Raw genomic sequence first — 27,202 nt, 5'->3', positions numbered from 1 at the left:
TTTTTTTTTTTTACTTGCCTAGGAAACGTTTTATTCCAACACAGTTTGGTGTCAGTGGAGCTCTCCAGATAGAGACACTATAAGAAGAATGTTCCTGTGTCCTGAGGAGGGTTGGCACTGTGGGATCAGGCATGGAACGGGAAAGGATCTAGTGTGTCTTCAAAGACAAATTTAATTTGTCTCAGAGAGTGAGAAGCAGACTGTGGAGCTGATTCATGAGAGATAAATTTGAAGAAGATTTTAAGAAGTCTAGCATATAAAGTAAAGCAATTGGAATTTTATTAATAGGCAATAAAGAAATATCAACAGTTTTTATAAACAAGGAAAAAAAATAAAAAGCAGGTATAAAGCATGTGGTTTATTGACTTGTATCAATAGTAACCTTATCTAGTTAAGAACAAAATAATTTTTTTTAAAGATTTTATTTATTTATTTGACAGAGAGAGACAGCCAGCGAGAGAGGGAACACAAGCAGGGGGAGTGGGAGAGGAAGAAGCAGGCTCATAGCGGAGGAGCCCGATGTGGGGCTTGATCCCAGAACTCTGGGATCACGCCCTGAGCCGAAGGCAGATGCTTAATGACTGAGCCACCCAGGCGCCCCAAGAACAAAATAATTTCTACAGCAAGTCAGTCCAGTTAGAAATGGAATAAAGGCAATTAAGTCAATATTATATCTGTAACCAGGATGTCCCAGGCCATGGGAACAGAGGGAATGGCGGTTGCCTGTACTGCCCACATCTCAGGGGCTCTGAGTCTCTCCATGCACTGCAGGGACCCCCCACCCTTCCAGATTCAGTGCCCACATCACCTGTGTTAGGTTCCGGGACTCCCCAAGCTGGGGTGTCCCACACCTACACTGGCTGCCACCCACCTGCCCCTGGGGAGATGGCAGCTGTCGCCTCCCAGACTCTGTTGTCCACGGGGGCTGTGGGTCAGTGACCCAAAGCCCAGAATCCGGGGGCTGTGACCTGGGGTGCAGCAGCCTCTCCCGCCGCTCAGTCCCTACCTTCATCCCATGCTCAGAGCCCCCTGAGCCCCCATGGGACCACCTGCCCACACAGGCCTCCTTCACCTTTCTCTTTGTTCTCCTCATATCTTCCACCTGGTTTTGCCAGGGTCTGAGGCCAGGTCCTCGGGTGACAAAGCACCCATGGCTCCCACCGTCCTGTGCAACTCCCCCCTGCAGGCCCTGCCCCAGGAGGAGCTCCCACCATGGGCCCTGCAGCAGCAGGTTCCCTGCCTCGTGGTGTCTCCTCCTCCCTGGACTCCCCACAGACACCCCCGCCTCCCCCGCCCCTCCAGTCTTCATGGTTTATTTCCTTCCTCCCACGTGTGCTGGGTCACCTCCAGGCAGGGGTGCTGGGCTGGTGTCCCCACCTCCCCTGATTGGTGGCCTCCCCAGCCCTGGGGCAGGCCTGTGGGGTGGTCCTCCAGCTCTGCTATCTGTGCTCCCTGCTCAGAGCTGCAGAGTGTCCTTCCCTTGTTCCTGGGATCTGGGTCCCTGGGAGGTCTGTCTTGTTCCTCCAGGTGTCCTGTGCTTTGCGCCTTTGGGAAGCATTCACCCTCCCTGCTGCAACCCTCCTCTTGTCTAGCAGCATCTTCAGAGCAGGTGGGCTTTCCCCTTCATACCCAGGGATCTCTCTGAGAGCCTAGCTCTGCTCTGGAGGAAATCCCTATTTCTTCCTTTCAGTTTGAAAGGGAGTTTTCAGTTTCAGTTTGAACAGATCAGAAACACATTTCACGTCTCTTATTTACTTTGATATATGCTTTTCCTGGCCATCCACAAATCTTTTACAAGGGTAATGGGATCATGATGTTTCCTTTACCCTTACATTGCAGTGGCTTCTCTCTGTTTGGGAAACATAGACTCTCTTGCTTGGAGTTTTCTTTTCTATCCCAGAGATGATGGGGGAGCTTTACACAGGATCAGAGGCATTGATCTCGAGTGACCTGAGGGATGGGACTTTTTAACTGTGTAATTTTGAGATGTTGTTCCTGGTCTCTGATGGGATCCCTAATTGCCTCTTTCTGTCTCCCTCTCTTCAGCAATCGATTACCAAGAAACTGATGAAGAGGAGGTACACAGTGGTCCTAGTATCCAACCAAACCCTGAACAAGGTGATGGCAACCCGATGAACACCGATTCTCATCTGCAAAGAAGAAAAGGAGATAGGGAACTCAAGCCTGAGTCCTGAGTGGATTTGGGGAATCAGGGAAGAAATGTTAAGAACCAAGGAAAAGGCAGGGAGGGGTGTTTGCATGAATGTCTAAGCAGAGGCCAAATCCTGAAGGCAAGCTACGACAAGAGACTCTTGGCCCAATAACCGAGACAAAGGGACAGAAACCCCGTGTGTCAGTAAACCAGATTTAAACAGATTAACTGCCAGGAAGTAATTGCGATTTAGAAAAGTCCCTGTAGGAGAAGATCAGTGTGAAACTGTCAAGGGCTAAGAACCTGGGTTCATGGTCAACATCAAATGATGGCAGAAGGGACTGATTTCAATGTGGGGGATGTTGTTCAAGTCACACAGAGAGAGAAAAGAGGAAGTGGTAGAAAGATGGAGGGGAGGATGTGGGTACTTTGAGAGAGAGAAGGAGGGAAATGAAAGAGAAAAAAGGGTTAAAAGACACAAGAGAAATAGACATGTTATTAACGTCTCACCAGTTGAACATGGGTGCGGGCAGTTGGTTTAGTGCTCAGGCTGCCATTGGAGGTTAGCATTGCTCACATGCCTGTTTTGCAGATAAGGAAACTGAAATCTCGAAACTACGTGTGTAGTTGGGTCAGATGAGCAAGGGTGAACCCAGGCATTCCGAACCCAGAGCCTGTGTGTTTGTGTGTGTGTGTGTGTGTGTGTGTGTGTGTGCATGTGTGTGTGTGTGAGTGAGTGGAAGTAAAAATTCACATAACATAAAATTAACCATTGTAAAGTGTACAGTTAATGATGTCTGGTGTATTCACAATGTTGTGCAACTACTACGTCTATCTAGTTCCAGAACATTCCGATCACCTCAGAAGGAAGCTCCATATCACTCCCTGTGCCCCCTTGCCCAGCCTCTGGCAACCACTAATCTAGTTTCTGTCTCTTTGGATTTACCAATTCCAGACATTTCATGTAAATGGGATCATGTAAACACTCCCTTCATGTCTGGCTTCTTCCCCAGAGTGTAATATTTTCAAGATTCATCTATGTTGTAGCATGAATCAGTCCTTCATTTCTTTTATTAGTGGAGAGCATTCTCTTGTATGGATATATTGCATGTTGCTTATTCATTCATCAGTTAATGGTGGGTTCTTTCTACCTTTTGGCTGTGACAGAGCCTGCATTCTTAACCCTGTACTGCCACTCCAGTAATCCAATGGAAAAGACAGAAGCATGGGACAAAAATTGGGAATTATATGCAGAGAAAGATACATAAAAAAGAACACCAAGAATGGGAGGAGGAAGAGGAGAATCGGACATGGAATCCTCAAGGAAAGGCCAATGAGACAGACTGAACAGATGTGTGGAGGGAGGGTGTAGAGGAAGAGGAGGTGGGGACAAGTCAGCAGGACTTTGTAGGATATTCCTGCAGCTCTGGGGCAGCTCTGGGGATAAAGTCTGCTGGTCAGGATAAGTCCACTGGTCAGGGGCAGCTCTGGGGACAAAGGTAGCTTCACCCTGGTCAGGGGAGTCAGGATAAGCCATCGCCAGTTACTCAGGTGCCTCATGTGGGGACAGTGGGACATTCAGTGAGAGGGCCTGGCCGAGGCCCCCTTACCCAGGGATGCAGCTGAACCCAAGCCTCCATTCTGCCATTTGGGGTCTGACTGCAAGGGTTGCGTGGGATCCACCATACATGGTCTCTGTATGGATACCTGGAGGGGATCTTCAACTCCTGCTTCATAAAAAAGGGATTAGGGAAGAACAGCACAGACCATACTTCAATTTCTGAAATGAACTTTAAACTTCTTTCCTCTAGAAACTGATGAAAACTCACACCGAAGTCTGACCTGGTCATGCCCACAATCCTCATCTTACCACGGTCTGTTGCTGTTGACTGTATTCTCATCTTTTTTGTTCTCGTCCCATTCTGGAGTGTGCTGGGAGGTGGGAGGCTGCTTCTTTGTATCACTGATTGCCAAGAATGTCTGTCTTCTGCAATTTCTGTAAGGAAGTCCTCGGGTGTTTGCCCTGGGATTCATTCCTTACCTTCCCCTGCTCTGCTCTGCCCTCTATCTCTGGCCACCGGCCCCTGTGGACTTCCTTGCTAGCTCCCTTTGTTGCTGGCTTCCTGCTGGGTTCCTGACATGGTACACTAACAAGAGATCGGAGAGTGGGAGAAAGGGAGAAGCTGGGTATTTCCCCATCACTGCCTTTGTCCACAATTCTGACAGTAGCTGCATGTCACCCATAATACCACTTCCCACCAAGCAGGCCAGCCATGGGCCAGCTTCTATCCAACCAGCGACCCTGATCTCTGGGCCCATCTTTGGTCCCTCCCACAGCTTCCTGTTAAGTATTCTTTGGGTTACTGCATTCTTCTATTTGGACTTCTCAGCTCTTCCTGGATGAAATTCCCTGTACTGTAAAAGCTTATAGTGATTTGTATTTTCCTGTTGGACCCTGATTGATGCAGAGGGCAAATAAAATATCTATGAATTAAAACATGGTTTAGGTACAACCCCACCTGCAAATGGACTCTTGGAGAAACTCTGTGAACCAGAACAGATAAATGCAAAGAGAACAGATACAACCAGTGTCCAAAATGATACCCTAGACATCCAACAAGCGAATGAGGAGTGTGCCCAGGAATCTGAGCCAGCAGGTAAGACTGATTGCCTGGGTTTGCAGGAGCAGAGAGAGGCTAAGGAGTCCTTGTTGGTGGCAGAGAATGGAGTCATGCCCAACTCAAGGAAACATCTATTAACAAAGAAGGGGAAACTCCTACAGACACAGAGGAGGCAGGAATGGAGCTTGATATATTAATGGGAGAGAACTAGAGGAAGAAAAATTAGCAAGTGCTAGCTTCCACAAGCCTGTTTATTTTTTATTGGATTCAAAGCTGGCATTGGGTGAGATCAGAATTGCCAATTTCTGCAATTTTCCTGCTGATAAAAATGCTAGATAACCTAATTTGTACTGTTTATCTGAAAGAGCAATATTTGCCCACATGTAATGGAAAATATACAAAATATGTTTCTGGTGCTTTTTCATTTTCACAATGTTGGAATACCTCTTATTGATAGAAAAGTTGCAATGCCAAGGGCTGAAAATGGATTTTGACTTTAAGATCTTCAAAAGCTACTAAGAAAATTAAATGAGTACACAGATAAATAAAATACAAAACAAAATAAGATATATGGCCTACGAGAGACATGGATACATTCTATAGAAATTTAAAGGAAAAAAAAAGATGGTTTCTGGCTAAGGGGCAAAGCAGACAAAATCAGGACATGCTTATAGTAGTATCAGTTTGCATACGGCCTCAGCAGATGGGAAGAAACTGGATATTAAGTTTAAAGATACCCATATTAGAAGAAAAAAGAAAACTTCACAGTATATTCAAGTGTAGGGACCCAGGGCAGGCCACCCTAAAATGTGCCACTTAGGCATAAAGATTATTTCAAGTTAAAATAAAAACCCAGCAGATGCAGGAGAGGCACTCTGCCTCCCCGATAACTGCCTCAATTTGTACTGGAAAGGAGAGCCTCTACCAGGAAGAGAAGTATTAACAGAGACTCCCTTTTACCTCAGAAGGACCTTATCTGTATAATAGAACCATCCTGTTTTTCCAAACATCTCCTTTGACCTTCTTGCTAATGACTTTTCTCCCCTCTGTATCCTAAGGCCCCTATTCCTCTCCTAACCCCATATAAGCTTCATGTTGCCTCATGGTGTTTGAAATTCCATGTCTGTGTGGATTCCCCGAATGTATGCCTATTAAATTTTGTTTTCTTTTGTTAAAAAAGAAAAGCTAGGAAGGACAACAAAGAGACAAAGGGTGAAAAGTTGCAGTGCTTCATTAGGGGAGGGAGACAAAGAAAAGTCGAAGTCAGGGAGAGCTTGATCATAGAATCACCGAAGCCCCAACACTTCCATGGGGTGAGGGTGAAGGTGGCAATATATATGCAGACAAGCTCTAAATAGAAACATGAGAAGGAAAGAGAAGTCAGATGAGGTGTGACAAAATGGAAATAGGCATAACAGGAAAGGCTCTGCCGGGTCTCAGCTGTGGTCTTTTTCATCATCAGAGTCCTGTGAACAACCACCCAGCCAAGCGGATAATGGAGACACGAGAGAAGACACACCCAGCCCATTGCCCCGTGATGGAGAAAGTAATTACCACTTATCTTACCAATTTTCTAATTCTATCTTTGTTTTTCTATGAGAGCAAACGCTTTCCTTTGTTCTCTGATGCTAACCACCTCCCTGACCCTAACAACACCCAGGACCCACAGACTTGTGCACAGCCTCTGGCTGCTTCTACGTCATGTGAGGTGCAAGGGGAAAGAGAGCTGAGCTCTTTGATGTAGTGCATGTCTCTGAGGAGGGAATACAAGGAGAGAAAATATTTAAAAAGTGAACCAAAGAACACCAAATGACAAAGTACATGAACAACATAGGTTTTAGCGAAATTGACATGGAATCCAAACAGTATCATTTTGTGGAGTTGGTGAAAAGGAATAAGTTGCAACTTGCTTTTCAGAAGTTGTAACAGAAACACAGAAACCATGCATGATGCTGCTGGTCAGATTTGTGAGCAGGGAAGCCCTGGGGAAGGACTTTTAGAAAAGAAGTGACAACTGAAAGGACTTGGGATAGGGGACAGTGGCACAGGAGGAGAACTTTGGTGATGACTGGAATGCTTGAGATGAGAAAAATGAATAGAAAGACAAAAATCAATAGAGAAGAGGCATACAGAAAGTCACATTAATAATTAAGAACAGAGATCAAGAAGGAGAAAGTAGGAAACTTAGAGAATGGATAAACGAAAAATCAGGTAGGGGACAGCAGGGCCAGTTCTAGGGTGAAGCAGGTAGGTCCTGGGACATATGGAAAGAAAATCTTACTCTTGGTGTCTTCTTATCCCCTTGGCACCTCTTCTGCCTCACTCTAGACCCTGCTGGGTCCTGGGAGATAGTGATAAAGAATGTTGAGAAAAAGAGTATGAATAGAGACATATACAGAAGGAAATCAATACCAGTAAATAGAAAAAATGGGGGGAGGCATAAAGAGAATGAGTAGAAGATGAGTTAAGGGACCATGAATGAAAAACTGGTAGAGAGTGGACCAAATAAAGATAGAGAAGACAAATGAAGACATTGTTCAATTTAAAGAGACGGTCACCCGAAAGAAGGCACAGAGGGTTCTTCCTAATACCATTGAGAAGACATCATTAAGGTGTCTGCGACCACCAAAATGACCCTTTCACTCCCTCAGATAAAAATAGGCCTCTACCTAGACATCTCATATCTCCATGGCTTCAATCACCATCTGAATCTATGGATTCCTACACACACCTCTGGTCCAGACCTGTCTTCTAGATTCATTCCTTCAAGTGCCTGAAGACTTGTAATCAAAGATCTGAAAGCCATCTCTATTTGGAAGCTATATTAGTTATCTATTGCTGTGTAACAAACAGTCCCCAAATTCAGTGGATTAAAACAATCATGACTTCATTTGCCACATCTGTCAATTCCAACTTGAAAATATGTCCAACCTGCCCATTTCTCTCCATTTCCAGAATGCTTACTCTAATCCAGATTCCAATCACTTCTAACTTCAAAATAGAGGAGCTGTCCTGCTGGCCTCCTCCCTCCGGTCTTGCTCCCCTCAGATCCATTCTCCACACTTTGGATCAATGGGCATTGCAAAAATGCCAACGGGGTCATATGGCTTTCCTATTTAAACCCTTAGCATGAGGTCAACACAGCTTGGTGTAGAGTATTGAAGGATACCTCCCATACAGTTGCATAATCTCCCCCTCACACACTCTTCCACCACATCCCCACCTATACCAAATTCTGTTTGTTTACTTGAATTACCAAGCTCTCTCAATTATATCTCTGCCTTTACACATGCTTTTGGAAAACAGTTGGGTATACAGTCCCAAGTTGAAAATACACATAGCTTGTGACTCAGCAAATATATTCCTCAGCCAAAACCAACATAAATGCACACTGTGTTCAAAAAAAGAAGATGAACACATAGAAAAGCAGCATTATTCATAATAGCCAAAATCTTGAAACAGCACAAATGGGTTTCCTATGGTTTTATTTTTCATGGCTTATTTCTATGATGGAATACTATATGGCAGTGAAAAAGCAAAATGAATACAGATGATTCTCACAAACATATATTGAGAAAGGAAGCCAAATTTCCCCCCTGGCCCCCACCAAATGACAGAGAGACAGAGAAAGAGCAAACAAGAGAGAGGAGACATGATTCCATTTATATAAACATGTGTATTTTGGAACTGACAAAATTAATAATTAGTGGTATTACAAATCAGGATGAGCAGGTTATTAACTTGAGCTACATGGTGGAGACAGTTAGTGGGAGGCATCACGAAGAGGCTTCCAGGGTAGAAGTAATCTTCTATTTCTCGACCACAGTGACAGTTACCCAGATATGCTCACTTTGTGATGATTCAAAATTTATGATTTACCCCTTTCTTTTTTCTTTTTTTTAATAATGTTTTTTATTAGATTATGTTAGTCACCATACAGTACATCCTTAGTTTTTGATGTAAAGTTCCATGATTCATTACTTGTGTGTAACACCCAGTGCACCATGCAATACACGCCCTCCTTACTACCCATCACCAGCCTGTCCGGTTCCCCCACCCCCCTCCCCTCTGAAGCCCTCAGTTTGTTTCCCCTTTCTATCTATGCATATTATACCGAAAATATAATTTTTATTTTTAAAAGAGCAACAAGTGGGGTTCCGGGGTGGCTCAGTCAGTTAAGCATCCAACTCTTGGTTTTGGCTCAGGTCATGATCTCAGGGATGTGAGATAGAGCCCCGCATGAGGCTCCAAGCTTAGTGCAGAGTGTGCCTGAGATTCTCTCTCCCTCTGCCCCCACTAAAATAAATAAATAAATCTTTAAAAACAAAAGAGCAAAAAATAATTCATCAAAGGATGAGAAGAGAAAATAAAAACAAACAAAAAAACCCCCAAACCCAGAGTCCAGAGAGGCACTGAGGAAGGGACACAGTTAAGCAACAGGAAAGAAGAGAAGTGGGGGCAAAGCTTCACCCCTGCAGTGGATTCACAGGGAGAAGGACTTATCAATAGTAGTGAATGGTGTTTACTCCCTTTGGGGGAGACAAATGAAAATTCTTCATTCATTACGATTTGATCCAGGAGCAGAGCTACCCAACCACGGAATCCAACTCAATCCCTGTTCTGTATCTCTGGTGAATATAAAGAAGGAAAAGCCATTTTTTAACTCGAGAGTTGAACACCAAGCCCAAGCAAGGGCTAACCGTGACCAAGCATCTGACATAATAGGTAAGGCTGACTGAANGAGTGTGTAAGGCGCATTCCAGGCAAGGGGCTGGGACATGTCGTCGGCGTCCATCGAGGCAGTCCATTTTGCCTTGGATGGAGGCAAGGGGGGAGGAACCAGCATCATGTGCAGTGAGCTCAGCCAGAGAAAGTCCCAGTAATCAAAAAAATACCAAAAGACAGAAATGGTAGATTTAAGTATTAATGTATGGGAGACTATTCCTAAAGCAAAAGAAGAAAGTATGGGGGTAGGAGTTGAAGAAAAGGGAAAAAACATCAGAGAGCCAAGACATTCATGAGAGGGGATGAAGAAGGAAACACATGAAGACAAAGGAAGGTATGGAGAGATACTACTGCCAGAAAGAGAGGCATAAGTAGGGGCAATGGGCAGAGCCAAGAGGAAAGTGAAGTAAATTGAGAATAAAAGATAGAGGTAGCCTGAGGGTGGGAGTAGGAGATCACATGGGGAGGGGGGCGGTAGGAGGTCACAGAAGGGTGGGGGTAGTATGAAGGCAGGAGTAAGAGGTCGCATGCAAGTCGGGGAAGAACAGTGTTGGCAGCGTGGGCAAAGCTGCCCTCCACGCGTGAGCTCCATCACCTTTAGTTTAGGACTGGAGTAACCTGCAGGTCACGCACATTCCAAGCACAGACGAGGGTGCCTTGAGTTAACTTAGCTTCTAGGTCTTCCTAGTGGTCCTATCGCAGGGTTGCCTGCTGTGCGGCCTCATTGGCCCCACCCTGAAGCTAAAAGGCTTTGCTGCTCTGTGCAGTGATCAACAGTGACTCCGAGGAATCCTGTGATGAAGATGAGCCCCCAGAGCCCCCAGAAGCCTCCACATCAGCACTGGAAAGCAGACCTGGTAAGGAAGTGGGAAAACAGGCTTTGGCTACGGGAATCTGAATGAAGAACTACTGTTTGATGCATCGTATTTGGCGCCTAGTCTCTATGATAGATTCAGTTTATCCTGGAATCCCATTCTCTGCATTTATTTTACTTGACCTTTTTGGGAAATGCAGGGAGATAAAAAACCATTATGTATATACTTTTTGAAGATGGAGGCCTATTAATTGATAGGTCTTACTTATCAATACTTGCACCCATATACTGATTATATAGAAGGAAGAGGCTACCAAAATGATGAATTTGTTTTTGAAACTAGCCAGTTTCTATGCTTATATGGTGTTGGATTTATACAGTGATTTCTGTAGGGAACAGAAAGCTAAATATTCCTTTATTAGAAGGTCATATTGTCATGTGATCACAAACTGAATTGTGTCAGAAGACAACTCATCCAGCTATCGGATGTTAGCAGAAATAAGATTCAGATAGAGTACTCTGAAACCTAAAGTATTGTTTTTGAGAGTTCTTCAGCAAGTCATGGCATATATAATGATTTTTCCAAGGACTTTTGCAAATAATACCTCACTTTTCAATTTATAACACTCTTAAGTACCCCAGACATTGTTCTCCTTGTTTTCTAGAGAAAACACAATCACATCAATGTTTCAAGGTCTTTTACAAAGTCTCATGGATAATTAAAGGGACAGACAAGACTAGCATCCTGGATTCTGCATTTTTGCTTTGTAAAATTCAAGCTAAAAATGATTATCAAAATGTTATGTTTCCTTAGTTTCAAGGGTAGCATGAGTGGTCCTAAGATTTGCAGCTCTTTTATGTACAACTTGGTGGTCTGTTTTCCCTTTCTACTTTCTAGACCCGAAGGATATTAGAAACATGCCTATTTGGGGAAACAAACTTGGAAAAGACCTAAAACCAAATAAAAATGTTTCCCGGTCCTGATGTTACCAATGAACAATATTTTAAATGATACATCATTCTCATGGCTCACTAGATCCATCAAGTAAAATCTAGATTTGCTTCAAGTTTTAAAGAGTGCACATTTTAACTTTTGTCTTAGTGTAGCAAATTGATCCAAAAGGCTGTTCCAAAATATGGCCAGGATCCAGACACGAGATTATTTCTCAGCCTCGCAAATGTTCAACAAGTCACTGGGTTGGGGAGGAGGAGGGGAAGAGTCTTGCCGTTGTCAGCACAAGATTTCGAAGGTCTCCCAAGGTGAGAAACAGCAGAGATGAAGGAAGTGTGAAGTGACGATGAAGGGGTAAGAAGTAGAAGAGAGAGAGAGTATGGGAAGGAAAGGTTCAAACAGAGCAAAGTTGCCCCTTGCCTGTGGGGACAGGGAATGGAGTGTGACTACAATTCAAGGCAGGTGGCTTAGAAGGACAGACCAGGGTGACACTGTGGCAGACCACAATTTGCATGGTTTTCTAGATTTTTCCAGCTGTTCTTATGATATTTCCTGCTAATATCTTAGTTTCTTGGTCACACGCTGAGACCTATTCCTTTGTGCAGTGACCAATAACCTTGACTCATTAGAATCAAGTGAGAGAGGAGAGTCCCAAGAAGCCACCTGCTCACGACTTCAGATTACACTAGGTAAGAACTTTAGGATTGCAACCCTGGATGACAAATATTCGGAGTCTAAATCCAGAGCTCTGTTTTCCTGATGAATCTTATTTTGAGCATGCTTTATGAGCCTTGATCCTATGATTTCTAGGGACTATTTTCTGCATTTAATTTCTCTGGCCCTATTGGGAATGGAAGGAGGCAGGAAGGCATTATAAATTGTTATTTAACTGCACAGGCCCGTTTGATTGACATATAGAAAATGTAGCAAAAATATGCTGGTAAAATGACAAACTTTTTTTTCCTACACACTATCATGTATTAAAGCTGAAGAGCTGAAATAATGTACTTATTCTCTACCAATATGCTTTATATTCTATCCAACAGAGTAAGCGTGGTATACCTCTCTTTGCTGACACTACTGTCATGAGTCCCAAACCTAGAAAGCCTTCAAAGAATAATTTGTGCTATTTAATTATTGGTGGGAAAATGACCTCTGATCAGCTCTTCTCAAACCCAGATTACTTAAACCATTGGCTTACATTGTGATTTTTTAAAGGGCTTTGTAAATAAAGCTTCATTTTGTTTTCATTAAAAAACCTTAACAGGGAGATAGGATAACTAGGTTATCCCAGCTTTATAGATGAGGCAACTGTGGCTAGTAAGGTTGAAGAATCATTTACAAATTTACACAGAGAGTGAAAAGGAAAGCCATGCAGGAACCCAGCGTTATGCCCCAGGCCACCAGAACTGGATTCAGTTGAAGGAAAGAGAGGAAACTGGTCATTAAGTATATTATGATCGCAAGCCCACTGAGTGGTCACAGAATTCGTAAGATTATTGCATACAAATAATTGTTTCTTCCCTTTTACTTTTTAGACCCCATGAGTTTCGGAAAACCGACTACATCCAAAAAAAGAGTTTGGGAAGTAGGTAAGGGCAAATAAAAACTCTTCGTGGTTACAAATAAACAGCGTTTTCTACAAAAAATTCATTCTAATTCTTTGCTATATCCTTCAAAGTAGAAGATAAATTTGTTTTAATTTAAGATGGTTTGTATTTTAACTTTTGTATTAATTAGCTAGGCTAATGGTCGTAACAAGCAAACCCAAAGAAGTCAAGGGCTCAAACACAATAGAATTAAATTGTTTTCTCAAGTAAACATTCCAAGGAGGTTTTGATGGGGGAGGTGTGGGACCTTGTTTCAAGTGGGGTTCAGGGAAGTAGCCAAGTGGGAAATCTGCCTTCTTCAATACCAGATTCCCAAGATGTCCTGGGGATATTCTTGCCGTGGACTTTTTTACCTCTTGGCTCCTTTGTCATACACTGAGACTTTCAAGGGACACTTGCTTCTTCCACAGTGAAAAGATTTGATTACTCTTCAGAGTCCAGTGAGGAAGAGGAGCCCCCGACAGCCTCGAGCTCAGCACTGAGAAGTGATTCTGATGAGGAGGGTAAGGACTACTATCATGGGCTCCCAGACACGAGGAAGCTGAGTTCAGAGTTCTTGTTTCCTAGGCATTTAACTCCGAGCCTACTCCAGAGAGAAATTGTTATAAATTCGGGTTTAACAAGATGGCTCTAGTTGAATGGCGGTGCCCTTTTTACTACATGCTCTCAGGTTTATTGACCCCAAAGTATTGAATTATATAGTGATTTCCACCTCCGCCCACTCCTGTTTTCTAGAGAGCAGAGAAAATGTGTATCTGCTATTGCTTGATTTTGTTGCAAAGTTGTTCAAAAATCAGAAGATTCTGATCACAGACTCTGATTATTGATGGAAAGAAAAGCTTCTGGTTATTACCATCAAATTCAATTTATAGCTTTTGACAGATGACCCCAATATGACATTGGCCTATATAATGATATTTGAAAATAACTTCACTAATAAGATAACCTTTTATGTCTATAACAACTTTAAAGGTCACGTGGGTAACTGTGGCTCTCTCCACTCCACAAGTGGGGAAACTAGCACATAAACATTTAAGGATCTTTTACACATCTTAGGTGGAAAGTTACTAGAAGAGGCAAAAGAGCCTGGACTCCCAGCAAACATCCATAGTCCTTTATTCAAAACCATGGAAGCCATACATAAAATAATAATCTCTTAGAGAGACAATGTGGTTTATATCCTACATATTACCACCCCCCCCCAAAAAAAATCCAACAGGGTCTGGAACAGAATCCCATTCTCAAATATGCTATATTAATGTTCCTGCAACAAATTGTGTGAATTCACACCAAGTGTGAGAAATAAAGATTTTACAGGGACTCATGACAACTCAAGTCCAGACTCACTTCCAAGGTAGTTAGCTGAAAACCTATGGGAAAAATATGGATTTTCAAAACTTCTTTGATTTTGCAGGTGGGGCCAAAGGATTGTGGTTCTCTGCTCCATTTAGTAGTGATCTTTTTCCTTTAGATGAGAAGAGACAGAAATAATCATCATAGTGTCTGTCTAGTCCAAATCCTGTCTACAATGTGAGTAGTCATAAGATTTACAACTCTTATGTAATTGTAGATTACTGGTTGTGTTCTCCTTTACTTTTTAGATCCTGCGGATATTGGAAACAAATCTACTTGGGGAACAAACAAGAGGAAAAGATGTAAGAGCAATCAAAACTCTTGATGTAACAAATATCTTTCTTTACTACAAAAACTTTGTTCAAAATTTTTGTTATATCCTTTAAAATAAAAAAATAAATTTGTTGGCAATTTAATTGATTCACATTATACATTTTGAATTAGGTGGGCTGGGCTAATTGATACAACACGTCGGCCTCAAAAAGTTCAATGCCACAAGTGCAATATAAGTATATTCTTCATTTGCTTAAATAGGATAAAGTAACTCCTGGAGTGGAGGGGTATTCTACTCTCTATGATTATTGAGGGCCCCAGCTGATAGAGGCCCTGCCATCTTGAAAATGTTGCTTCCACAGACTCCCTGGATAAGCAAAGGAACTGGAAGAAGTATGTTCAGACAAGTGGAGATGGTAAGACACGGTGACAAAGGGAGTGCCTTCCATGGCAAAGTTTTCCCCCAGCCCAGCCCTGGGGGTGGTTCCTGCAACAACCTTGAAAAATATGGCAGATGGAGCCACAGAGTAGCCTGGTGGTAGGAATAGTCCTGCTCCTCCTACGTGAGCTTCTCTTTCCAATTTTCCTTTTAAAGAATTTGGTACTGGATTGGTTCCTAGGACACAGACTGGGACTGCTAAAGAATTTTATTTCTCTCTGCAGGGATCAGCGGTGATAACTTTTCAGAACTAAGTCATACAGAACAACCTCAGGAATCTTCTAGCTCAGTCCTAAGAAGTGGGTCAGGTAAAGAAGATTAGGACGCCAAGCCTTGGCCTGCAGAATGTCAGGAATTAAAAGCTACTATTTCCTTGTGCATTTTATTCTGAGCACCTTGAAGACCTGTATCCAGTTAATCCTGGGAGCTTTTTCTCAGCATTTTAGAAAATAGAAGGAGACAGGAAATTATTATAAATTCATGTTTATCAGGATGAGTCCTGTTGAATGAATGTATGTAATTATATACTGCTGTTGTGGAAGAAATGAACAGCAAAATGGTGGTATCTTTTTAATACCTACTGTCATGCCTACTAACACTAAGATCTTTAGATTTCTATAGTGATATCTTGGTTGACATTAATGTCATTTGTAATTGTAAAAGACTCAAAAGACAACTGGTCCTGCTATGTAATTATAGACAGAAATAAAAGCTTCAGATCAACAACTGTCAAACTTTAGTATAGTTTTTGACAGATGTCCATCACACTATTATTTGATTATACTGTGTTATTTTAATGTACTTTGGCAAATAAGATCTTACTGTCATCACAGTATCCTTAAGACTTAGGCAGGCTAATTCTTGTCATCCCCATTTTGGGGTGAAGAAATAGACATTTGACCAAACTGGCCAATTTGACCAAAGGTCAAAAAGTATGACCTTTGTATGTAACAGGCAGAAATATAAGAGCTGTATCCTGTGATCAAAGTCCAAAAAGGAGGTACAAGGGACCTGATATGTAGTAGCAGCAGCGTGTATCAGTGCCTGATGCAAGAAAACCTGTTTAACAACCATATAGATGATTGATAGATGATGGATGCATGGATGGATGGATAGATAATAGATAAATAAAAATGAAAATCATAAAGAAAAATAAGATGGTAGGAGTGGTGCCAGCTATAAGGCATACAAAATACCTAGAAGGACAGAGCCAAAAAGGATGAATAGAGAAATAAAAAGACACAGAGATTAAGAACATCACAGATGAAAAGAGAGAAAACAATGCAGAGGACAAGAGATATCAGGGAAATCAGGGAGAGACACTCACAGAATCAAGTGATGGAGATAGAAATGTGTAAGGGAAATGGTCAGAAAACTGAGAAATAAGGAGGAGAATGATGTGTGGCCAGATAGAAAAGGTGACAAGCACACCTTTGTTGGCTATAAGGTGTAATCACTGGAGCGGGTGTTTCCTCAGCTCACCTGAGCAGTGACTATAAATGAGCTTGACCACATCAAAGTGGTCACTGTCTATAGTCTGTCATTTCCTTATTGCTCTTCAGTGTCCTGTGAATTCAAAGCTCTTCAGAAGAATAAAGGAAGAGAGTCAGAAGAGATGCCAGCCTATAAGCATCTGATGGAGAAGCCAGTTATGATATCAATTATTCATTATCTTTGTTTTCCTATCTGCAACGAGAAAAAGCTCTTCCTTCTTTACCTTACCTCTTCCCCAAAAACATAGCATGTACGTGCACCCACAAAAGCACACACGTATGCACACACACTCCCGTACATAGACTTGTGCATGGACTTGGACTGCTTTCAACAGGCTTAAGGGAGCCAAAAGAGAGAGAAGAGTTGTGTCCTGAATGGAGGGAAGTGACGCTGAATGGATAACGTAAGGAGGAAGAACAGAAAGGATAGGCTGGGGTCTCCAAATGGAAAGACATCTGATCTTTTCAAGTGAACGTGGAATCCAAATATCACCAGATTCGGGAGTGTCGTGGGGGAAGAGTGATGATTTTCAAGATACCGCTCAAAAGTTGTACCAGAAGCATGGTAATAAAGACCATGACTGACTGAGTTTTGCAATGTAGAAAGTCCACAGGGAACTGGGAGAAGTAATAGTGGTCCACAGTGTAGTCAGTGTCAAAAGAGCAGGCATTTGGTCATGATGGTAGTAGCAGTCTGTGAGATGAAGCTAAATATAGATAAAGAAAATATAAAGACAAAGATTGTAATTGTGAAAACAGCCCAAAGATCAAGATAAGATTAAGAGAAACAGACTAGAAGCAAAGAGAAAATGGAAAAGGAAGTGACAGTAGAAAGAGGATTACTTCAACAATAAAACTAGATCCAGGGATAGAAGCATAGGAAAATAAATGGAGTGAGGTATATATATATAGGGTAATAAGTGGAGAGGAGAAAGAGGAGGCACACCATATAGAAAACCATATAGAGAACCATATATAAGAAGAGTAAAAGATGAGAGAAAAATGGCAGAGTGTAAAAGGAAGAGAAGCAAGACAGAGAAATTGTGGGATCTGAAATGGTCAGGAGACAAAAGCAATGTTCACATAAGGGGTGGTTCACAGTAGCAGTGAGTTTTCAGGGCAAGATGTTCCCAAGTATCAGTGTCCCCTATAATTCAACCAGATTACAAAAGACGTCACCCAGGCATTTCATCTACTCTTATAGTTTCAATCACCATCCACAACTTAATAGTTCCTAAGCATACATATCCAGCCCAGCCCTGTTCTCTAAGCAGCTAAGCTCATCCATCCAAATGGCAGAATGATCTCTGTCCAAGGTTCTGCAGGTCTGAGGCTTCACCACTTCAGGTGTCTTTCAAAACCTTCGAACTCAACCTTTCCACAACTGAGCACATCATGTTCCTAAAACAGCATCTGCTCCTCCAGTGTTTTCTGTTTCTAAAACACACTATTAATTGCCCCATTCTTTCAAGCTGTAATTCACAGAGTCACCCATGACACCATTGTCTCCTCAACTGATATACCACATCTATCATCTAACTCTATCAATTCTTCTTTTTCAATCTCCAACCTGTCCCTTCATCTCCATTCCCAGTGCTGACACTCGAATCCACATCTATATCACTTCTCACTTGAACTAGATGTACAGGGTCCTGTTCTCCTCCTGATCTTGTTCCCACCAAATGTATTCTAAGTGATTTAGCTGAACTGAACTTTCAAAACTGCACCCAATGTCCTCTAACTTCCTTTAGAATTAAGTCAATTCTCCTTCACGTAGCCTCCAAAGCCACTTACCTCAGGGCTCTTGCCTCTTTCTCCATCCTCATCAATGCTCCTTATTCTTTCACTTCATGCTCAGATATACTAAACTCCTTGTGGTTACTTGCTTTTGCTGAATCTAGACCTTTGCACATGCTTCTTCATGTTTCAATATATTCACTCATTTGTTTCTGTGTCAATTCTCTGGTTGCTCCTAAGATTGACAAGCACTGATGCTTCAGTAGTCTTGTGTCTGAATTATTATCAGCACTTATCTCAGCACCTGGCACCTGAAAGAGGCTTAGGAAACTTCTTGAGCGAGTGAAAAATATTGTTCACCTCCTGTATTCCAACATTTGGAAATTTGTCTGGCAAAAGCTACTTTATTATGGTATTTATACAGAATATTTAAAAAATCTATTCCAATAATTGAATTCTATATATACATATATAAATATAATAAATAATATTTCTGGAAAAGGATAATATCATAAAGTAAATATAAGAGACTATAAAAAATGTCATAAAGTTGCATGGAGCACTGGGTGTTACATGCAAACAATGAACCATGGAACACTACCTCAAAAACTAATGATGTACTGTATGGTGACTTACATGTCATAATAAAAAATGCCATAAATGGATAGATGGAAAAAGCATATAAAGAAAAAGTAGAAGAACAAAACTACAGATTTAGGGCAAAGAGAAAAGGATAAAAGAGAAAAAATAGATTGAAAGGAAGGGACAAAGACAATGGGGAGCAAACAAAGAAAGATTTCAGAGGTAGAGACATCCTTTAGTGGAGGGATGGGGGAAGGGAGGATCATTGGAAGAGAGGAGATGCAAATGAGAACTCTTTCCAAATCATAATTTAGGAGCAGAGCCAAAAGGACTTGGAAATCAAAAGTGTTCCTGTGTCATGTGTTTTTCAGAAGGTACTTCAAGAGGTCAAAGAGCAAGGGCTGAGAGTAGCCAAGCATCTGACATAATGGGTAAGGCTGCCCAAGGGTCTTGGGGTGGAGGTTGTTCTTTGGATACCACAGACCCTGGGTATGTACTTGATCAGAGTTCAAGAGCACCAGGCAGCTCAATAATGGAATGGCCAGTTATGGAAATGCAGGCTCATAGGGCCCTAGGCTGCAGGATGTCAGGAGTCTGAAATCAGAGCTTTTGTTTTCTGCTGCACTTGTCTCCTAGCCCACTTTGATAAGGAAGGGGTATATCCATGCCAGAATCCCATTCTCTGCATTTGCTTGACCTGAGCCTTTTGGGAATGGCAGAGAGGCAAGAGATCCTTATAAAGTCATGTTAAACAGGGTGGGCCTTGTGGATTTACATGGATGATCTCATAGAAATTCACTAGTAAAAATGGCAGTATCTCATTTACTATATTAGTGAATCACTACTAAAGTATTGGATTTATACAGTGACATCCACCATTGTCCATGGAACGAAGAAATCCAAGTGTTCTTCAGTTGGTAGATAATAGTATCACTTTGTCACAACCTTGGAAAACCTCAAAAGACAAATGGTCCTGTTACCTGTCAGGAAAAGAAGGCCCCAGATAACTATTCTTAAACTCAGCATATAGTTCTAAGGGATACCCTCCAGTATGTTGACTAATACAGTGATTTCTCATTAACTTTTGTAAATAAGATCTTATTTAATTGTCATAAAAAATTTAAAGCCTGAACAGGATAACATTTGCTATCCCTGTTTCATGAACGAGGAAACTGATGTCCTTAAGAAATTAAGAGCCTAAAAAAAAAAAAAAAGAAAGAAAAAGAAATTAAGAGCCTTTTCAAAGTCCCAGAGAAATAAAGGAAGACCTTAGATATCAATCCAGTACCTGTTTCCTTTAGAAGGAAGGCAGAGAAATGATACTCAGATCATTTATAAACTCATTATAAACTCAAGCCTTCCACAGTGTGAATTGTCATAAGATTTGTAAGTTTTATTTATAAACTACAGTTCTATGACCACCACCTATTACTTTCTAGATACCACGGATATTGGAAACAACTCTACTTCGGGAAAACACAAGGAGAAAAAAAGTAAGAATGAGTAAAAATTTGCTTGATTTTTATGTTACAAATGATGTGATTTTTAATGCTAAGACTTATCATTATTTTTTATACCTTTCATAAGAGAAAAAATGAATGCCTTTTAAAGTAACTATTTTTTTTTCCAAAATGGTCATATCTTCATGTTGTGTTTTATTCTGATTTTAAAATATGTTTCTTATAAGCATTGGTGTATGTCTTCCCAGAATTTTTCTATGCAAGTATTAACTCAGTTTGGAATATATTTTTATATATCTTAATATGATAATTCTATACATATTTTTCCTTTTCTTGCTTTTTAAAAATTGATATATCATACCGAAGCAGTAAAAACATTTAATGTTTTAATTAACTATTAAAAGTCTTCTTTGATGCTTTCACATGCACTAGTCTTCATTTTAGGGTGGTCGAGCATTTTTCATTTGTTATTAGTCATTTGTTTTTCTTCTTCTTTGAAGTCTTTGTCGTAGAGCGCTGTGTCAGTTTCCTGTTGTGGTGTTGGTCTTTCTCCTACATTGCTGAATGAATATACAAGAGGTTATTTGATGTATTAATCCTCGTCATATGTGTTGCTAATATGTAGTCCCATTTGTTTTCCTTTTATTTAATTAATTTATTTATTTTAATTTAAGATTATTTATTTATTTTAGAGACAGAGAAAGCATGAGGGGGGGGGGAGAGGGAGAGAATCCCAAGCAGACTCCCCTCTGAGCATGGAGCCCTACTAGAGGGCTCAATCTTATCACCCTGAGATCATGACCTGAGCCAAAATCAGGAATTGGAGGCTTAACTGACAGAGCCACCCAGGCGCCCCTGGTCCCTTCCTTTGAAGATTGATGATTTTTGATTGTTGACTCGTTGTTATGGATGGTGATGTCATAATCAATGTTGTTGGTTAATGAAGGTTCTCTGTACATCCCATTATGAAAGTGAGGCTGCCTCTGGACTGCATGTTCCCAGGAGGGCTGTAAAGATTGACCATAGCTGGGGGGACCTCCTGGCCTCACAGGAGAGGCAGAGGGAGGTAGCATGTGTGGAGAGCAGTGGTGGAAGGGGAGGCAGACCTCTTCCCAGGAGCCTGGGCCTGAAGGGATCTGAAGGGATCTGTCCCTGACAAGCTGATTTCTCCAGTCAAGAGGATGGAGCTGGTGTGGCTTGTCTAAGGGTGGCCTGCTGTGATCACCTGATCATGGCCTTTCTGATGGGGTTGTTGGCTGCCTCTTACCTCCTAACTCCTGGCAGACTTTGGCATCCGTGTGATCAGGTGAGTAAGCTAGGAGAATATGGTCCCTTTCAGGCCATGTGGATGAATGCACTCTTAATCTTTTGGGACACCACAACCCCCCACTCACTCTTTCCTGGTNNACTAATAGCTCTTTCCTAGTGATTTGGTGGTGGTGGTAGTGCTGATAGTGGTGGTGGTGGTGGTGGTGGTCCCTTCTCAACTTCCTGATATCTGCATATTGAATGCCCCCGGGTTTGGACCTGAGTGCTTTCCTCATCTCTAACTATACTCTCTCCCTAGAGATTTCATCTAGTCTGGTAGCTGTAAAGTCCTTCGATATGTTAATGACTGCCAATTATATTTCCCCTCCTCTAATCCCTTTCTTGAGATATCAAATCATAAACCCAACTTCTTACTCCAAACTTCCACTTGCGTTCTAATAGGTGTGTCAAATTTGACATGTCAGATTTCTTTATTTCGGTCCCAAACCTGTCACTCATGACCAGTCATCCTTATCTCAGTAAATGGCATTACATCTACTCAGCTGCTTGAACCAAAAATGTAAGAGATATGCTTGATTCTTCCCTTTTCCTAACCACTCCCCATATTGACTCATCATCAGGTTTCAAACTATATATCAAATTTGTCCATTCTTTTTCTGCTTTGCCACTTCCCCAGTTCAAGCTCCATCATCTTGCATGTGGAATACTGCTGAGTCCTCTTACCTGGTCACTCTGCTTCCATTCTTGCCACCTGTAATTCATTCTTCACTCAACAGCCTGCCACCCAACTGCTTACACCCTTTCAGTGGTTTCCAGCTAAACCTAGAAAAGCATTGCATAAGCTGCCCTTGATCACCTCTTAATCCCATCCCTTACTATTCTTGTTCACACATGCTACTCTGGCCCCTGTGAACAAACTGAGTGAGTTTCTGCCTCAGGACATTTGCACTTTCTTCTGACACTAATAAAATGCTTTCCCTCTCAGCTCAGGTATCTCCTCCTCAGAGAGGCTTTCCCTGATCCCCATTTCTGAAATAACCCCTCCAGCCTCTTTCACATTATCCTTTGACCTGTCTTTTTATCATGTTTTTTTATGCACAGAAGGTATGATCTTTGTGTGATCTAATTTGTCTGTGTTTTCCTTTATGATTGTGCTTTTCAATCTTGTTTTAAGAAATCTTAACATAACCTGAGGCTACCTTTCAGGTTACCTTTTCATACATTTCCTATTTTACTGAACATCTTAACCAATGAAGGACAGAATCCAGTAAATACTCTCTCTTCCATTTCTAAGATGAACAATTTTTTTAAATAGCTCTTCAAAGGATCCCCACCAGGATGAGGACCTAGTTAACCATAGTGGAGACCATCCCAATTGGCTTTCTCTCCTACTCTTTGCCTCTTCCCAGTTCCCTACTCTGGATTCTTGACACAGTTTCATATAAACTTCCTGAACACAAACCCTTATCTCAAAATCTGCTTTTGAGAATACCAGGCTAAGACACTCCTATTTCTTTTCTCATTTAATCCTTTGGGAATTGTTTTTTTTAGTGTAATATGAGGTAGGGGTCTAATTTTTTTCCAACATGGATAACCAATGATCCCAGCTTCTCCAATTACTCCAATACAATATCACATGGGGCATGGATCACGCTACCATATGTCTATATGGTTTTGTTGGGGGGCTTTCTAGGCTGATCCATTACTCTATCTAATTCTGCCTCGATACATAGCACATTCTAGTACTATAACTTCATAATATCTTGATATCCAGTTGAGCAAGTTTCTTTCAATTTATTTCTTTTTTAAAATTATCTTAGCTATTTTAGGGGCGCCTGGGTGGCTCAGTCGTTAAGCGTCTGCCTTCAGCTCAGGGTGTGATCCCAGGTTCCTGGGATCGAGCCCCACATCAGGCTCCTCTGCTATAAGCCTGCTTCTTCCTCTCCCACTCCCCCTGCCTGTGTTCCCTCTCTCGCTGGCTGTCTCTCTCTCTGTCGAATAAATAAATATAATCTTTAAAATAAATAAAATAAAACTATCTTAGCTATTTTGGACATTTTCTCTTTCATATAAATTTTGGTAGCATCTTGTCGAGTTCCCATGAAAATCCTATTGAATTTTTATTGAAATTGCTTAGCATGAATTTGGAAAAAATCGACATTTCTAAAATATCGAGTCTTCCAATTCATGAACATGATATATCTCACTACTTATTTATTCTGTTTTCTTGTAATATTCTTCATTTATTCAACAAGTACCTATTGCCAAAGCTGCCCAATGGGGTAAAGAAGTCAACAAAATCTCATTGAACTTAAATTCTGGCAGGGATAATATAGACAATACATAAATAAATATATAGTATTTTAAATGCCTCTGATTACCTCTGAAAATCTCATTTCTTACCATCCTTTTCTTCACACACCATTCTGGCCTCCTTGAACAAATTAAATAATTTTCTGCCTCAGGACCTTGGCACTACATCAAATGCTTTTTCCCTCACCTCAGCTAAAGTGAGGAGAAAATAAAGCATAATGGAGGTATAGAGTGACAGAAACCATGTCTGGTATTTTCACTGTAAGCATCTTTGCTGTAGACATTTTTGCTACAAACATTTTTTTCCACATAGCTAATTGGCTGTAAGGCAATTTTGCCATTAAAATTTTTTTTTAAATAACTGGTTGACAGTTTGGTTTTATTTCTTCATTGACTCCGTACTCACATTTTTCTATTATATAAATCGTAGCCTTCAGAATGGTCTAACAGTGGTACACTTTGAACCCACGTTTCCCACAGAATTTTGGAATGTCTGTCAATGGACATGAAACAATATGCCGAGAAAATACAACAATGCGGAAAGCTTTCACAATGCAATACAAAGCTCAGTTACAGGTATGCATCCCAGTATTCGGAAACTGATGGAAGAAATTATAGTGAAAAAAGAAAAAATGCAATGCTGAACAAGGAGACAAAACAAGCAAAAATAAAATGTATAATACTATGAGCAAAAGACTTTGAAGACAAGTGCTTGGGTATAATCCACAAAATAAAATCGGTTACTTGTGCAGTATTGCCATGAATAGTATAGTGCCATGCACTATACATTTTGAATGTACTCAAATATTTTTTAATTGCCTGAAAAAGTCCTTTGAATTTTGTTATTCATTTTTCATGTTTCATTATGTCCTTTTTAATGAATATCCCTCTTTTATTTTTCATGATTTTATCTTTCATGGCAAAATTGCCTTATGGCCAGTTAGTTAAGCAGCAAAATGTTTGCAGTGAAAATGCGTGCAGCAAAGATGCTTACCGAGGAACAACCTAGCACCAGCAGAAACATGCCATCTTATATGGGGTGGCCAGTGAGAGCCTCACTGACAAGCTGAAACATAAGTAGATATCAAATGAGGTGAAGGAATAATTGATGGTACTGAGGCTGAGAAGACCTCAGGGCAGAGGCTGAGGCAAGATGCGTGGGATCTTTCGAGGAATGGCAAGGGGACTACTAGCTGGGGAGGTAAAGAGGGGTGAGTGGAAAGTGGTTTTTAAGATCATATAGACCTCATAGGCCATGATAAAAACTTTGGATTCTTGTCTCAGTAAGAGGAAAAGACACTACAGAGTTTTGAGCTACGGAATGGTATAATCTCAGTAAAGTTTTCAAAGGATTGCTCTGTAAGCCACATGGAGAATAGCCTTTAGGAGGGTGGGATGAGAGATCAGTAGGGAGGCTCTTGTAATGACCTAGGCAAGGATGGTGCTGGAGTGGGATAAGTGGGTAGCAGTGCAGGTGTTCAGAAATCAGCAGGTTCTGAAAACACACACATATAACATACCAACACATATAAATATATTTTTTTAGGTTTCATTTATTTACAAATAAATAATTTTTATTATATATAAATATATATAATATAGAAATGTATTTATACAGGTAAATAGAATATATAATATGTAAACATGAATGTGTCATATGTGCAAATACATAAAAATTATAAATTATAAATACAATATAGGTAGAATATAACCATTACATATAATTAAATATATTATATAAAATATTTCTATAAATTATATAATATGTAAACATATATACATAAACTAAAAATATATATTTATATAATACATAAATATATATAAATAATATATAAAGTTATAAAACTGTATTTTATGCATATAAACATACACATATACAGTTTATATATTATATACAAATAAATATATAGTATTTCATATATAGCACTATAGTATAATATATATAGTTTATATACATATGGATATATAACATGTTATATATAGTATATAAATATAGATACATATATATGTATATATAAAACTCCCCGATATTCCTAGCCATCTGGAAGGCCACACACAGGTCTAGGGAAGTGCATAGACCCAGGGCTGGGCACAGGCTCAGGAAAAATCTAAGAAAGCCCTCACCTTTCACCTCTGGCTACCCAGGAGGCTCTGTGCAAGCAGGAGGTGACAGCTAGGGTGGACTTGTAAACTGCCTACCTGTGCATTGAAGACATGTATCAACACAGGCTTTTATAACCCCTTGGCAAAAACTGGTAGACTTGATCAGGAGTTAAGATGGTGGAGGAGTAGGGGACCCCTTTTTCAGCTGGTCCCCTGAGTCGAGTTGGATAGGTACCAGACCAGCCTGAACATCCACGGAATCAGCATGAGACGCAGGAAGATGCATCTGGATCTCTACAAATGAACATCTCCAGCGCTGAGTATTGAGGTACGAAGCGGGGAGCTGTGAAACCGCGCACAGATATCGGAAGATAAATGGAAGGGGGAGGGAGCCGCAGCGTTTGGGTGCCGGGAAGCGGTAGCCACCTGCACGGGGGAGCGGGCGGACTCGCGGATGGCACCCACGAGAAAGCAGACTGAGACCGTGAGCCGGGAGCCCACGTCACCAGATTGAAACGGGGCTCCGGTGCGCTCACTGGAACCAGACTGAGACCAGGAGCTCAGGAGCGCACAGGGCGGCTGGTGGCTGGCGGAGTTAGAAACACAAAGGACAGAGACACGCCGGCCCTGGAATTGAGGGCTGGGACGCCGGGTGTGGGGCACACATCCCGGGATGCTGCAGGGTTGAGCAGCACCAACAGAAACAGAGTTAAAGTGGCCAGATCATCAGTGGAGAACAGTCCACGATCCCCTCTGTTCTGAGACAGAGGCTGAGATTCGGCCACTGCTGCTCTGACTCTCAGAAGAGGCACAGCAAACTGCCAGGGAAAGCCGCCAGAGAACAAAAGCCTGGAAATACCGGCTCACAGTGTGCCCATGCCCATCCCCCCTCGCAGGGGACACGGAGACTCTACCCAACCAGGGTTGCCTGAGTATCGGCGCGGCAGGCCCCTCCCCCAGAAGGCAGGCTGAAAAATCAAGAAGCCCACATCCCTAAGATCCCTATAAAACAAGGGCGCACGGCCTGGGTCCCATCAATAATTTGGGCTCTGGACAACCCCGCAACCTCTCCTCATCAGAATGACGAGAAGGAGAAATACCCCCCCAGCAAAGAAAAGACAATGAGTCTGTGGCCTCTGCCACAGAACTAATGGATATGGATATAACCAAATTATCAGAAATGGAATTCAGAGTAACAATGGTCAAGATGATGTGTAGACTTGAAAAAAGTATTAACAAAAATGTTAATGAGAATATAGAATCTCTAAGGGTGGAAATGAGAGCGAATCTGGCAGAAATTAAAAAT

At 41.4% G+C, this 27,202-nt stretch overlaps 1 protein-coding gene across 8 annotated transcripts in view; it reads left to right on the top strand.

Annotated features, from left to right (window-relative positions):
- SP100 (SP100 nuclear antigen) overlaps nucleotides 1–27,202 on the top strand; it is an 89,001-nt gene that overhangs the window by 29,517 nt on the left and 32,282 nt on the right. For 4 of the 8 annotated variants that reach the window (XR_005837150.1, XR_005837149.1, XM_040639264.1 and 1 more), the window contains exons 4-17: nucleotides 2,047–2,118; nucleotides 3,964–4,026; nucleotides 4,660–4,809; nucleotides 6,236–6,319; nucleotides 9,352–9,498; nucleotides 10,266–10,355; nucleotides 11,870–11,953; nucleotides 12,803–12,856; nucleotides 13,285–13,377; nucleotides 14,476–14,529; nucleotides 14,863–14,916; nucleotides 15,164–15,247; nucleotides 19,066–19,182; nucleotides 20,191–20,244. Coding sequence is in view for 6 of the 8 variants with exons in the window: in XM_040639264.1 (XP_040495198.1) it covers nucleotides 2,047–2,118; nucleotides 3,964–4,026; nucleotides 4,660–4,809; nucleotides 6,236–6,319; nucleotides 9,352–9,498; nucleotides 10,266–10,355; nucleotides 11,870–11,953; nucleotides 12,803–12,856; nucleotides 13,285–13,377; nucleotides 14,476–14,529; nucleotides 14,863–14,916; nucleotides 15,164–15,247; nucleotides 19,066–19,182; nucleotides 20,191–20,244 (1,200 nt within the window). In the remaining 2 variants the exon portion in view is untranslated. The remainder of the gene's footprint in view (nucleotides 1–2,046; nucleotides 2,119–3,963; nucleotides 4,027–4,659; nucleotides 4,810–6,235; nucleotides 6,320–9,351; nucleotides 9,499–10,265; nucleotides 10,356–11,869; nucleotides 11,954–12,802; nucleotides 12,857–13,284; nucleotides 13,378–14,475; nucleotides 14,530–14,862; nucleotides 14,917–15,163; nucleotides 15,248–19,065; nucleotides 19,183–20,190; nucleotides 20,245–27,202) is intronic. The other 4 variants (XM_008690364.2, XM_040639254.1, XM_040639248.1 and 1 more) reach the window with 4 other exon arrangements.

This window comes from Ursus maritimus, unplaced genomic scaffold (assembly GCF_017311325.1).
Source record: "Ursus maritimus isolate PB19 unplaced genomic scaffold, ASM1731132v1 scaffold_1, whole genome shotgun sequence".
NCBI lineage: Eukaryota > Metazoa > Chordata > Mammalia > Carnivora > Ursidae > Ursus > Ursus maritimus.
Note: the sequence above shows the minus strand (reverse complement) of the source record. Positions and strands in the feature narration are given on the sequence as shown.